At 38.2% G+C, this 14,698-nt stretch overlaps 1 protein-coding gene across 2 annotated transcripts in view; it reads left to right on the forward strand.

Moving 5' to 3' along the window:
- LOC143691279 (aldo-keto reductase family 1 member C23-like protein) overlaps window positions 1-14,698 on the forward strand; it is a 44,487-nt gene that overhangs the window by 14,313 nt on the left and 15,476 nt on the right. For both annotated transcript variants that reach the window (XM_077169530.1, XM_077169529.1), the window contains 4 exons: window positions 6,047-6,124; window positions 8,632-8,754; window positions 11,144-11,253; window positions 12,192-12,357. In XM_077169530.1, the coding sequence (XP_077025645.1) occupies window positions 6,047-6,124; window positions 8,632-8,754; window positions 11,144-11,253; window positions 12,192-12,357 (477 nt within the window). The remainder of the gene's footprint in view (window positions 1-6,046; window positions 6,125-8,631; window positions 8,755-11,143; window positions 11,254-12,191; window positions 12,358-14,698) is intronic.

The raw sequence follows: 14,698 nt of genomic DNA on the forward strand, positions 1-14,698 counted from the left end.
AATGTTTCCTCTTTTATAGGACTCCAGAAACTTATCCAGACCCACCCAAATGGGTGGAGACACATCTCCCCTAATCCAGCTTAACAACCATTCTTGATTAAATCACATAAGAAATGGCTCCCTTTACAAAATGGGATTAGGATTAAAACATGACTTTTCAAGGGTACATACATCCTTGCAAACCAGCACACCCACTATACCCTGAAATTGGGATTCATATCTTTGCAGTAGTTCATGCAAGAACTTATTTATATTTATAGTGTTAATCAATGGGACATGAGTCTATACAAAGCCTTTTAATCATGTTCACCTTCAACATGGTTATAGACCCAACATGTTTATAGACCTACTCATGAAGTACCTTCACTTCTACCTATAGTGGTGACAGAGGACATCCTTGTCTCATTCCCCATCTTAGGGGGAAAGCTTTCAGCCTCTCACCATTGAGTACAATGCTGGCTATGCCTTTTTCATATATGCCCGTTATCAAACTGAGGATATTACCTTTGATTCCTACCTTTTAAAGTGTTTTTATCAGAAAAGTATGTTGTATTTTGTCAAATGCTTTTCCCCCATCAATCAGGATGATCATATGATTTTTCCTTTTCAATTTGTTAATGTGCTGTATTACATTAACTGATTTTCTTATGTTGAACTATCTTTACATTCCTGGTATAAACCCCACTTGGTTGTGGTGTATAATCATTTTAATGTGCTATTGGGTTCAATTTGCTAATATCTTGCTGAGAATTTTGGCATCTATATTCATTAAGTAGATTGGTCTGTAGTTTTTCTTTCTTGTAGCATCTTTACCTGGTTTGGGTATTAAACTGATGTTAACCTCATAAAACGAGTTAGGTAGTGTTCCTTTTTCCTTAGTTTTTTTTTTTTTGAAACACTTTGAGGATTGGTGTTAGTTCTTCTTAGAGTGTTTGATGAAATTACCCTGTAATGCCATCTGCCCCTGGGCTTTTCTTTTGTAGGAATATTTTTGATGATTGATTGAATCTCTTTACTTGTAATTACTTTGTTGAAATCTTCTATTTCTTGTTGAGTCAGTATAGCTTTTTTGTGTGTTTACAGGAATTTGTCCATTTCATCAAAGTTGCCTAGTTTGTTGGCCTAGAGTTGTTCATAGTATCCTAGTATCCTCTTATGATTTCTTTTATTTCTTCAGGGTCTGTGGTATGACCACCCTCTCATTTCTGATTTTGTTTATTTGCATCCTCTTCTTTTTTTTTCTGTGTCAGCCTTGTAAGCTGTCCATTGAGTTCATTGATTTTCTCAAAGACCCAACTTTTGGTTTTATTGGTTCTTTCTATTGTTCTTTTGTTCTCACATTCATTTAACTTTGCTTTAATCCTTGTTACTTCTCTTCTTCTATTTGATTTTGGATTAGTTTGCTGAACTTTCTCAAGTTCCTCTAGGTTACCAGTTAAGTCCTTGATTTTCATTTTTCTTCTTTTTTAATATAGGTAATTAGGGCAATAAATTTCCCTCTCAGCACAACCTTTGCTGCATCCCATAAATTCTGATATATTGCATCATCATTTTTTCATTTATCTCCAAATAGCTACTGAGTTCTCTAGTAATTTCTTCTAGCTTCATTTCATTGTGATCAGAGAAAGTGCTTTGAATAATTTCAGTGTTTTTAAATTTACAAAGAACTGCTTTCTGCCCCACTTTATGATCTATCTTGGAGAATGTTCCATGAGCACTAGAGAAGAATATAGATCCTGGTGCTTTGGGGTGAAATAACCTATATCTGTTTGTTAGGTCTAATTCATTCATCAACTTGTTTAAGTTCTCTATTTCCTTGTTGATCCTCTGTCTGGTTGTTCTATTTATAGAGGAGGAAATTACATCAAAATCTCCTATTATTTCTGACACATCTATCGCTCCCTCCAGTTTTGTCTTATTCATGTTTAGACCTCCTTGGTTGAGAATATAGACATATATGATTGTTATTTCTTCTTGCTTAGATGCTCCTTTTACTAACATATAGTGTCCTTCTTCGTCTCTTATGCTGTCTTTACATTCAAAGCATATTTTGTCCAATATTAGCATAGGTACTCCTGCATTCTTTTGATTACAGCTTGTGTGGAACAGCTTTTACATCCTTTCACTTTCACTCTGTTTGTATCCTTGTGTCTAAGATGAGTCTCTTGTAAGAAGCATATAGCTGGATTATCTTTCTTAATCCATTCTGACAATCTGTATCATTTAATTGGTAAGTTTAGGCTGTTAACATTCAAAATTATTAATGTAGAAGCAGTTCTTGAATCCACCATCTTATCCTTTGCATTTTATTTGTCAGATCTATATATTATTGGCTCTCTTTCTATTTTTATTCTTTAAGTTATTCTTACTGGTACTCTTCAATTCTGTGCCCTCCTCCAGACCTCCCTCTCCTGTACTTTTTTTTCAGACAGCAGAATTTCCTTTAATATTTCTTGTAGAGCTGCTCTTCTGCTTATGTATTTTCTCAGCCTTTGTTTGTCTGTGAAATTTTTAATCTCTCCCTCAGCCTTTTCTTTCTTTCATTTTCTTTTTTGCATGGGCAGGCTCTCCCTCAGTTTTGAAGGACAATTTGACTGGGTACAGAATTCTTGGAACTCTTTCCCTTTAAGGATCTTAACTATATCATACCACTGCCTTCTTACCTGCATAGTGCAGTTGAGTAGTAAGAACTCATTCTTATGTGATTTTCCTTGTATGTAGTAGATTGTTTGTCTCTTGTTCATTTCAACATTTTTCTGCTTCTCTTCAAAATTTGACAGGCTGATTAGTATGTGTCTTGGGGAAGGCCTATTTGGATTTATTCTGTTTGAAGTTCATTGGAATTCTTTGATTTGCATATTTAGGTCTTTTATAAAAGTTGGAAAGTTTTTCACCATTATGTCCTCCACTAATCTCGCTGGCCCTTCTCTCTTCTCTTCTCTTTTTGGTATATCAATGATTCCTATATGTGTGCACTTTGTTTTGTTCATCCTTTCACTGAGATCCAATTTAAATTGTAACATCTATGTTGCTATTTGTTCTATTGTGTGTTCAAAATCAATTTTGCTGTCCTCTAGTTCACTTAATCTTTCTTCTGCTTCTTCAGTTCTGCTGTTGTGTACCTCTAGTATATTTTTGATTTGGTCTACATCATCTTTACTATCTGTGATATCTGCTATTTTTCTATTTATTCTTTCAAATTCCTCCTTATGCTCTTCTAGTGTCTTCTTGATCTCCTTTATGTCATTAGCCATCCCACTGATTTTTTTTAGTAGTTATATGAACATCTTTTTCATATAAAAAAGATAAACATAAAAGATGTTCATCTTTTGTTCAGGAGTCTATGTCTCCTCTGTTGTTTCAATTTGGTCATTAGACTGAGCTCTATCTGTCTGCATCTTCAATGGTTAGTGATCTTCTGTTTTCTTCATGGCATACAAATATCTTGACAGGATTACATTGGATGTTGATTTCCTTCAATAGTCAAAAGCTTTGTATTTATGGGATGGGTATGAAGTAAGATGTGGGACGTGGGGAGGGGCACAACACTGAAGTGATGGGTGGGAGGAAAACGGATGGGTTGCAGCACAGGTATATGCATGGGTCACGTATGCTGTGCTGCTGCCTGTGAGCATGGGGAGCGGGTTGTGGATGTGTGGAGGTGTGGTGCAGGAGCCGTGTGGGTAAAGTGCAGTGCAGTTATGCTTTGGAGCACAGGAACAGGGTGCAGCATGGGGAACACAAAAGCAGTGTGCGGTGGGAGGAAGATGGGGTGCTAAATGGATGTCTTGGTGCAGGTACATGGCAGTACGGGTGGGCGCATTAAGTGTGTGAGTCATGGGTGTCAGGTGTGGGGTACAGGGTACAGAAGCATGGGCAAAGGGAGGGCAGGGAATGTGTGATGATGGGTGGGTGGGGTCCTGGTATAGATGCGCAGGTGTGGGGGGATAAGGGTGCACACTAGTGCAGAACAGAGACTATATGGCACAGATGTGGATGAAAGAACCTGCCAGGTATGGGAGTAGGATACTTGTGCCATGGGGTGAGGCAAGTGTGTGCACATGTGTGGGCCAAGGGTCCATGCATGAATACATGGATGCCTGGCAGGGAGTATGTGGCTATACCCTGCATTGGTTGGGGGGTGGGGCCCTGATTTGTGCATGTGTAGAGCTCAAGAGCAGCAGGGGAGAATTGCACCTGTGTGGGCTCAGAGTAGATGTGGCCCAGATGCTCAGGTCAGCCTTTGCCCAGAGCTGAGGGGGTATGACATCAGTTAGTGCATGTGCCTGCATGGAGTAACTGTGTGGGCTAGGTCAGGTGTGGCCCAGGTATGAAGGTGAGCACCTGCAGCCAGAATGTACAAGGAACTGATTGCAGGGGATACAAAAGGAGAGGTGGGGAGTAAGGAGCTGGATGCAGGAATATGGGTCTCAGGAGGGGCGTGGAGAGACCTTGTGCTTATTCCAGAGAGATGGGTCTGGCTGGGACAGGCTTGTGTGCATGCACAGTTGGTAGATGGGGTGATGACGTGGGGGTTACAGTAGTGGTGCTTGCAGTGTGATGGGGAAGAAGGTGACATAGCTCACGTGGGTGGGTGTGGTGGTAGTTGCAGGTTGTAAGGCAGGGGCAGGAAAGGAACACAGCTTGGCTTACTTTTTAGTCCCCATCTCCTTGTCAGCACATTCCTGATGGCTCCGGGCCTCTGTCTGGAAATGGATGCATCGGGCTGTTTGCACTAGCTGGCCAGTCTCCAGTTCTCTGCATCTCAATTCTTCTATTTTTTTCAACCAGGGCCTCCCCATGTGATATAGAAGACCCTCCCAGGTCACTTACAGCCTGGAATCACTCTCCCAGTCATTTTTCTGTCACTTCTCTGACTGTTCCTTAGAACAGGGGTGAACTCAACTTATCCTATTCTGCCATCTTCCCAGAACCTCAATCCATGTCTCTCTTTTTTAATTGAATAATGTTTATATCCCTAATGCCCTACCTCAAGCCCCCAAACAAAGTACATAACCTTGGCCTCAAAATCTTAAGGAAATCACTCTGGCCAGGACCAATGCACAGACCTGATTATGGCTACTGGGTCTCTTAAAGTTCCCAGATGCAGTTTTATGTAGCTGTGGTGAGCAATGAAACTGCCTCACTTTGCTCCCCATGTGTTTTCCTCCTCTCCCACCAACTTCAAGTTGAAAGGAGACTCATTGTTGCTCTCTCTGACCCTATTTAGGTATGGGACCTGCAGACCTTTCTTCTTTCTGTGTGCACCACTTCAAAGTGGGGCTTTGTAGCCTGCTCTTAGCTGCTAATGAACATGTTATATGGGGCATTTCATTAAAAGTATCAGAATTGTCAAAAAGTCAGCTTAAACAGAAGTAAGAGCTTATTTGCTCATGCAAATGAAAGTCCAAGGCAATGCTAGATTTTTAGATTTAAAGTTCTGTTCAGAGATGTCCCATTTTCTCCTACTCTTATCTCTGCATTCCTCCAGGTCAACTTTGAGTCTCAGTACTTGCTAGTAGTGGCCAGTATGACATTGGGAAAGGTCAAAGCTTTGGGAGATTAATACTTGATAACATAGCTGCCTCTTTCACCATCCATGTTAATCCCAAAAAAGTTCTAGATAGATGCTGCTTGTTTTGTATCTTTACCCCTTGGCCTTCAGGTGTTCAGGAGATGAGGACATGTCATTATCCACCTCAGCCATGTTTATAATGCATTTTTGATGAAAATGAAGGCCGCATAATGAACTGACTTTTCAAATGAAGAAGGGGTATTTCCAAGCTGTAAGGGGCATTCTGAATCCCTATTAGGATCTTGGGCAAACATATTTATTGAAAATATATTAGATTTAAGAGAATATGGGAAACCTATTTCTGAAGACATTCCCTGCCACTGCATGCACAAAGCACTTTGTAAAAATTAATACCTGGAAGTTTCAATAACTTCATGGAGCCATAGTGTCCTAGTCCTAGATATACCTGACAGCACAACTTAGGACAGAGGCATTGGTCTGAGCTCCTGCTAATTACTGTTTCTGTTCCAGCCTGGGGAGGATCTTTTTCCTAAAGATGAACATGAAAAATTCATATTTGACACAGTGGATCTCTGTGGCACTTGGGAGGTAAGTGCTTTTCTCAAAGGAGTGAACTCAAACATAAAGCCAAATCAGGGATAGTTTTGGATTGCTAAAGCTACCAAAATTCAATATGCCAAACATGTGCTGGCTTTTAACAATGAGGATTTACTAGCATACAAAGTTACAATTCCAATGCCATGAATGTCCAAATAAAGACATTAACAGGATGATACCTGGACTGCTCTGTAGGATGGTAAGGTACATGGGTGTTTCTCCCTTCTCTTCTGGAATTTGTTGCTTTTAGCTCTTTGATTCCATGGCTTTCTCACTGAGCTTCCTCAGCTTTTGTGTATTTTGATCTGTGTTCTCTGTCTTTCTTTGAATTTCATCCTCTTCTAAAGGACCCCAGTAAGAGGATTAAGACCCAACTGGGGAGCAATTCAACTGAAATAAGCTACTCAAAAGTCCTACTCAGAATAGGTTTATCCCCACAGGAATAGATTATTTTTAAGAACATGATTTCTTGGGTCCAGAAAGCCTCCAAACCATCACAGGTTCACTCTTTTTCCAGAGATAACTCTGATTGTCACGCAATGGCCTCCAGCCTGAGTGTTCCCAAATGTATAGTCAGAAATTGAATGAATGATTCCAAAGTTCTCTTAACGCACTAGCATTGTACTTATTTTTAGTAGCAGATTCCTGGTTTCAAAGGGTGTCTTTCCTTGACAAAGTAAGCTAACACTATCCCATCACTACTGGGTTCAGGAATAAGCAGGAAAATGTTCTCCTGGATGATGGAGGAAGGAAATTATTAATTATTCTAGAAGCATACATTAAATTGAATTTACAGCTATGTTCATATTATCACTTTCATCATTTTGTCACATGATGGTCAGTTATCTGGAGAACAAAAAATCAAGATGAGGAGGTTGGGGCATATGATGGAGGAGGCAACTGGGGAATTTGCAATTTTGTATGCAACAAAGTCAGATCCTCATTGAGAATGAGGCATTTGAGCAGAGATATGCAATGAAGAGTATGGAAAAGGGACACCTAAGGGAGTCTTATTTGGGAGAGGGAACAGGAAATTCAAAGGCCTAAGATGATCAAGGGCTTTGTGATGAAACAATATCAAAATCACTCCTGGGACTGGAGGATGAAAAATGGTATGAACCCAGAGGGAAAATTGCTGACCAACTTATGGAAGGTCTTTTAGGAAAAATGAGTTTTACTCAGTATTACGTTGGAAGTCAGAGGGTTTTGATCTGGTTTTCATTTTAAAAGGATTGTCATACATTTGCACTAACACTGTATCCACTGGTAATATAAGGCTATTTACATTTATATAAATCATTGCAGTACTTCAGTCACAAATATCAATGGGCACATGCTCATCTTTGTCTTGTGGTGCCAAAGACATGGGTAGAAAATGAACTATTTCCATCATCAGAAAAATTTCTATTGAAGACTGCTCTACCTTAATGCTGTGAACTACAGACTAGAGAGGTAATAATAGAAACAGAAAGACCCCTGGGAACCACTTGGAATAATCAAGAACTTGAATATGGTATTATAGCATAGGGAGATTGAAAATAGGGACCACAACTAGATTGTGGACCAATTCTGCAGGCAGAGATGACAGGATTTCTCCTGGAATGGATGGAGGAATTGAGACAATGAGGAGGACTGGTGAACTCTGAGTTCCCTGCGCTGACCAAATGGGAAGGTGGAACTGGAATTGTTGAGAAAGATAGGACAGAAGGAGGAAGAGGTAAGAAGAGAAGATCAGTAGCTCTCTTTTGGAGCTTGTTCAATATGAGATACCTAGTCAGACATCCCAATATACATATTGAGTGGCAGGTGAATCTAGGAGTTTTTAAATATCAAAGCCTCACATAGATCTAAGGTGGAGGTATCAACTTTGAAGTCTTGAGCAGTTAGATGGGACTTAAACCACAAATCTGGATATGATCAGTGGGAGTGAAAGAATATAGAGAAGTGATAAGTTCTGAAGCCTGAATCAGAGGATTCCAATATTAGAATTGAGAAATATGAAACTCTATGTGAGAAGAATCCAGGGGATCAGGAGGACTGACTAAAATAGTCAGTTCCTGGAAGCAAGCGTTTCAAGGAAAAAATATCAGTTGTATCCATTGTTGCATCTCCGTCATGTAGGTAGGCACCTTGGATTGAGCAATTTAGGAGCTCAATAAAGATTCTTTGGTGGCACATGTCCTAGAGAGCATTATGGAAATGTTCAAGAGAGAAAGATTAGGAGACATGAGGATAAGCAGCATTTTCTTTGAATGTGCGATTGTTTCCCTAGTTTTCCATAGAAGGAAACAGTCATCTCTTTCCTTTCCTTTTCCTTTTCTCTTTCTACTTAATTCATCTCTTTCCACTCATAGATTTTTACTTTTTTCTCTGAGACAAAGTCTGTCACCTCCACGGTCATTTCTTGAAAGGGGTTCTTATTAACGGTGGTGTTTTTCATCATTTCTTGATCTATAGCCCATCTGACTAAATTCTTCCTCACAACCCCTTCCTTCCAGGCCCTGGAGAAGTGCAAGGACAGAGGATTGACCAAGTCCATCGGTGTGTCCAACTTTAACCGCAGGCAGCTGGAGATGATCCTGAACAAGCCAGGGCTCAAGTACAAGCCTGTCTGCAACCAGGTGAGTTGTCCCCTTGGTTCATTGGCCATTTTCCTTTACTGTTTTTCACCTCCTCACCTGCACTTCTTCCAGATGCCCATGGGTCACCCCTCATATTCATCTTACCTTTATAGACCTGAATATTCTGGAGAGACATCAGCTGTCCAAAAGGGAAGAGGAAAAGCTCTTAATAGTATCTCAGCATGGTAAATTTAGGCAAACTGTGGGGAAACCATAATGTTAAATTGTATGAAAGAATGTAGAGGTAGGGGAAATGATTAAGAAGGTCTGGAAGAATGACAACATCTCTAGGAGGAAGGTGGGCATTTGCCTGAGCTTTAAGGTATGGCCAGAGATTAGATGAATGAAAGTGATTTGGAATGAGCTGTATATAGTAAGGGATCCATTAAACATGGAAGAGTGAGTATAAACAAGAATGAGTGAAAATAAGATCAGATAAATTTTAAGGTTTTGTGTTGGGATTTGAAGCCTTAGTTCTTCATCCTGGTTCTTGACAGAGGAAACACACATATGGCAGATATTAATAAGAATCTATTAAATAATTTTGGTTTGATGGATTACATAATCGGTTTAATGTGGTGATAAAGGTGGAGGAAATAAACACTAAGGAATTTTGCCTGGTTAGCCAGGACAAAACTTATGACTAAATCTTGGTCTGGTTCTCCTCTCTGCTTTCCATAATTAACTTAGTTGTTCAAAATACCTGTTCTAAGGTTGGTTTTTGTTCTAACTTATCTGTTAAAAACTTGGAACAAGGAATGGCAGAGGCTCCTACATTGGAAAATATAATTTCAAAATTGAAGAATATATTTTCAATATAGAGTGATATACAACCATGGATTCAAATACAAACAATAAAATTTATTGTGGGCCTGGCAGTAATTTCATCCTTAATTTTTTCAAAATTTTAGAACAAGTTAAAATTTAAAATATGATATGGCTAACATGTTGACATGCATATTTCCCCTTCTGTCATGTTTACTCTATCCTTTCAAATTAAGTTGTAGACTTGACACGTGACACCAACATACCTCATATTCCATCTCATAAGTACAAAGATATTCTTCTACACACTAACAGTCCTATAGTTATTTCTAACCTAATTCATAATGATTCCTTATAATCATGTGCTATCCAATTAATATTCATTTTCCCCCATTTTTAATAATAAATTCTTCACTAATTCTTTTTTATCTAAGAGTCATTATAGCTCATGTATTACTTTTGTACATTTCTTCAACTCTTTCAATCTCTAAAAATGAAAAACCATGATAAGCTGGCAGATTTTATCTAATACTCTTTATCAGATTGTAGGCTTCTGGTGTTAGTTAACTTAATCTTCTATTCCAAGTTTTAATAAACTAAAAGTTACATCTGAAGATTTTATTAGATTCAGGTTAAATATTTTTGGCAAGCAAATTCAACCGGAATGAGTCTTTCCAATTGCACTCCATTAGGAAGCATGTAATTACCGGTTGTCTATTATTGAGGCTAGATTTCATGTCTTGGTTCATCTTCTGGAAGCCACACCTACTCTACACCATTTGCTTTTCCCTTTACAATCACCAAGAAATATGATAGGTGGTAATTAGGCATTAGGGACAACTCTAGGCTCCCCTGCAATGTTTGGAAGGTATCCTTAAATACTTGATATCCAGCTAAGATTCTTGCCTGAAACTATTATTTCATGAAGGTCTGCAGCTACTCATTTTCTAGTTTTATCACTCTTTTACACTTCTTTGATGATATTTTTCTATGTTAAAAATTCTTTCATCTACTGGGAATAAACTATAATTGTAATTATTAGACAAGGTAAATATTCATTTTTTCCTTTAATTATGAATACACTCAGGGTTTCTTATCATATTCACTCTGAACAATTATTTTTTACACTCTCTGCCTCTTTCTTTTTCTCTCTCCTCACTGTGGAATCATTACCTGAATGTGATAAGGAATGTAATAGTCAATATTCCATTTCATAATCACATCCACCCAATTGTGAACAATGGGTTTCTCCCAAAAGGGTTTCATTGTCTTTTGTCCTCATGGTCTTAGACTGATTTCTTCCACATTTTGATGTCCAAAGCTCAAATGGTTCCTTCCAATCTCATATCCAGAATTAGTCATTTTTACTTGTAGATGGCAAAAACATTTAGAACAAATATTGGGAAATGGAGGTGCTTCTTCTCTGGAACATCATGGTCTTGACCTTTCTAGTGGGCAGAGATAGAAAATTTACCTTTTACATCAAGTAATTAGTTTATGCTGATATTTTTAGTTCCCATTTAACTGTGCAACTTCTTTGACTCTTAATCTTTCTCTTACAATTTAAGCTTTTGGTTTTTTTTTTTTCTGTAATCTGATACATTTCTGTCTTGGCTTTCCACAGGTAGAATGTCACCCTTACCTCAACCAGAGAAAACTGTTGGACTTCTGCAAGTCAAAAGATATCGTGCTTGTTGCCTACAGTGCTCTGGGATCTCAACGACCTAAAAATTGGTAATGACAACAATAAGGATTTATTGTTGGGTTTTACCTAAAACCCCACTGAGATCAAACATTTTCAATCACATAAAACTATGTTTCCCAGAGTTAACTCCCAACTGTCTGATTAAATGGTAGATAGGGCCTATAGAAATACTCCTCCTTTAAATCCCTTACTCCAGAGTATGGCTTTGCATTGTACGTATCTGGTTATACTAGTTAGTAATAAATATCTGCATTAAAATATAAATGTCATCCAAAAGATGAGGCCAAAGGCATAATCTCAAGTAATAATACTAAAAGTTCAAGTAAAAACTTCTATAAATTTCAGTTACTTTATGTGAAAAATGCAGAGTTATATTATATAATTCTCAGGTATATGAGTATAGAGTGAAATTACCTTCCCCATACATTTTTCAGTCTTCTTTGAAATATTACATATTGTACATGATTTGTAATGATGACAAGGAATAGCTCTCATTTAGACCCTGAAAGATTTTCAATGCTATGTTAGATACATTAAAATGAAAATTACCCAGATCTTCCCTTTCTTATCCAAATCTTCCCTTTCTTTCTTTCTTTCTTTCTTTCTTGTCTGATTTTGAGAGCTGTAGCAAGAGAAGAAATAAAGCCATAGGGAAGTAGAAAAGAAAAATTTGAGGGTCTGGAACCATTCCTCACCATCTCAAGCATACTTACAAACGACCATTAGGACTTGACACAGCACTGATTGTTGGAACCCACATGGAGGGGTGGGAGGGGTCTGACTTGATAGATCTGGAGTGAAGTTCTAGAATTTGTATTTCCAATATGTTCCCGGTGGTATAGGCTGCTGGCCTAGAGACCACATTTTGAGACACTCCAGTCTCGGATAAATCACCTTGCCTGGGAAGAGCCTCTTAGTAAATTGAATACTGTGTGGCAGATATTCAGCCTTGCTGCCTTCCTTCCAGGGTGGACGAGAACTCACCTGTTCTCTTGGATGATCCAGTTCTTTGTGATTTGGCAAAAAAGCACAAGCGCACCCCAGCCCTCATTGCTCTTCGCTACCAGATACAGCGTGGGGTGGTGGTCCTGGCCAAGAGTTTCAATGAGAAGCGGATCAAAGAAAACATGCAGGTGATGAGCAGGGCTGTGGCCCAGGAGGCCTCAGTATTATCCCCACATATGTTTTGATTTGCAAGCATCTCAACACATCCTTGGGCCACTTGATTTCCCTAATGTTTTTTTATGCAGGTGTATCCCATGTGCACTCCCATTAATTTTCTCCTTCTTCTGCAATGTCAGCAGAATGATAGTAGTTGGAGTAAAGATTGGGCAGGTGTCAGAAAATTTGTTACAGCCCTATCTGTTTAACCGAGTCTGTAACCTTGCTGAAGTGACATCTTATTTGCTTCATTTCTGAAATAAGGCAGCTGTATTAAGGGATCTTCAGTCTCCAAATCTCTAGGATATTTTTTTTCCCAGTACCTCATTGACGTCCAAAAAGGACAACCTGAAAAGGAGAACAGATAATCCCTAATTATCTTTGGTCCTTGAACAGTCTCCTTCTCCATGAGTTTTTGCAGGAAGATGTCCCATTCCTGTAGTAAAGCTAAACATTCTTCTCTTCTCTGATATTTGACACTTTTAATGAGTTGTTTTGAAATTATTTTTAAAATGTAAATAGTATTAAAATGAAGAGAGTGGAAAATAATTCTCCTCTGATTATTCTTCAGTCTCCTAGTTAAACATCTTTCTCTCCATATCAGCATCTGTTGTCCTTTCCTGTATCACTTCCTGGAACACATCCTGAGTATATATGCTCTTTAGATCTAAATGAAGATTATACAAAATGGTATACAATTTGTTGTTTTTAATTTAAACTTCAGAGAAACAATTTTTCATTTTGATTTGAAAAGACAAACTTTTTATTTCAATATGTGTTTTCAATTTCAGCAGGGAGTTGAGTAAGTCAACTTGCTGCCACAAGCTTTCTAAAAATATGAAAGATATAAATACAAAATGAGTGTAGGACACACATTTATACCTAAAATAATAACAATGTACTGGAAACCTTTGAACCATTCAGGTTATGAGATAACATATGTGCTGGTTTGAAATGATATATTACCCTAGAAAAGCCACGTTTTAATTCTAATCCCATTTTGTAAAGGCAGTTGTTCCTTCCAGCCCCTACTCAGTACGGTATGTTTGAAACTGTAATTAGATCATCTCCCTGGAGATGTGATTTAATCAAGAGTGGTTGTTAAGATGGATTAAGTGGAGGCATGTCTCCATCCATTTCTTGGCTCTTGATTATTTACTTGAATCCTAGAAAAGAGGAAACATTTTGGAGAAAGTGAGTGATTCAGAGAGAGAGAAGAGCAGAACGACACAGCCATGAGAACCAGAGTCCACCAGCCAGTGACCTTTGGAGATGAAAAAGGAAAATGCCTCCCAGGGAGCTTCATGAAACAGGAAGCCAGGAGAGGAAGCTAGCAGATGACGCTGAGCTTGCCACATGCCCTTCCAGATGAGAGAGAAACTTTGTTTTTGACACGTGCTGTTCCACTGGAGAGAGAAACCCTAAACTTCATTGGCCTTCTTGAACCAAGGTATCTTTCCCTAGATGCCTTTGATTGGACATTTCTATAGTCTTGTTTTAATTGGGACATTTTCTTGGCCTTAGAACTATAAACTAGCAACTTACTAAATTCCCTTTTTTGAAAGCCATTCCGTTTCTGGTATATTGCATTCCAGCAGCTAGCAAACTAGAACAACATATTTTCCCTCTCTGATCCTTATTCATCATCTCTCCTTCCCCCCAGAAGAACCCATGTTCTAAATTTTATGATAACCATTGCTTTCCTTAATTATTTTCATAATTTATTATCAAAGAGTATATTACTTAAGGTACATTTCATTTTTACCTTTTTGAGCCTTGTAGGAGTGGAATCAAATGATGTTCTTCTACAAGTAGCTTCATTTAGTTAAGATATAGTGTGAAAATCATCTTTGTTGGTGCATGAAGTTGTACTTGTTTCACATTCACCTCCACATAGTGTCACATTATATGAATATATTGTAAGTTACTTATCAAAATTTTTAGAGCCATTTGTGATGTTTGTATATTTCTTAGCTTTTTTGCCCATTTTATGTAATTCTTCTAGATACATTTTTTCATGTGTCTCCTCATACACTTATAGTAGTGTACCCTTTGGATATTTTCTTAGATCTATGACTGAATTGCCAAGAAATACTATATGAGCAGGTTTATATTTATTTGATTGCATCAAACCTTGCACAATGTGTCTACTCTTTGGGTCCATAAATGACATATGTCTTTGCTCCACATTCTAGACAATGCAATATTGCCATCATTTCCATTTTCAGGCAATCTGTAAGCTAGGCAATACCCCTCTTTATGTTTTTTTTCATATCTCTGAATACTAATGGAGCTTACTATGCCAGCTTTTAT

The sequence above is a fragment of the Tamandua tetradactyla genome, chromosome 7, assembly GCF_023851605.1.
Source record: "Tamandua tetradactyla isolate mTamTet1 chromosome 7, mTamTet1.pri, whole genome shotgun sequence".
In the NCBI taxonomy this organism is placed as follows: domain Eukaryota; kingdom Metazoa; phylum Chordata; class Mammalia; order Pilosa; family Myrmecophagidae; genus Tamandua; species Tamandua tetradactyla.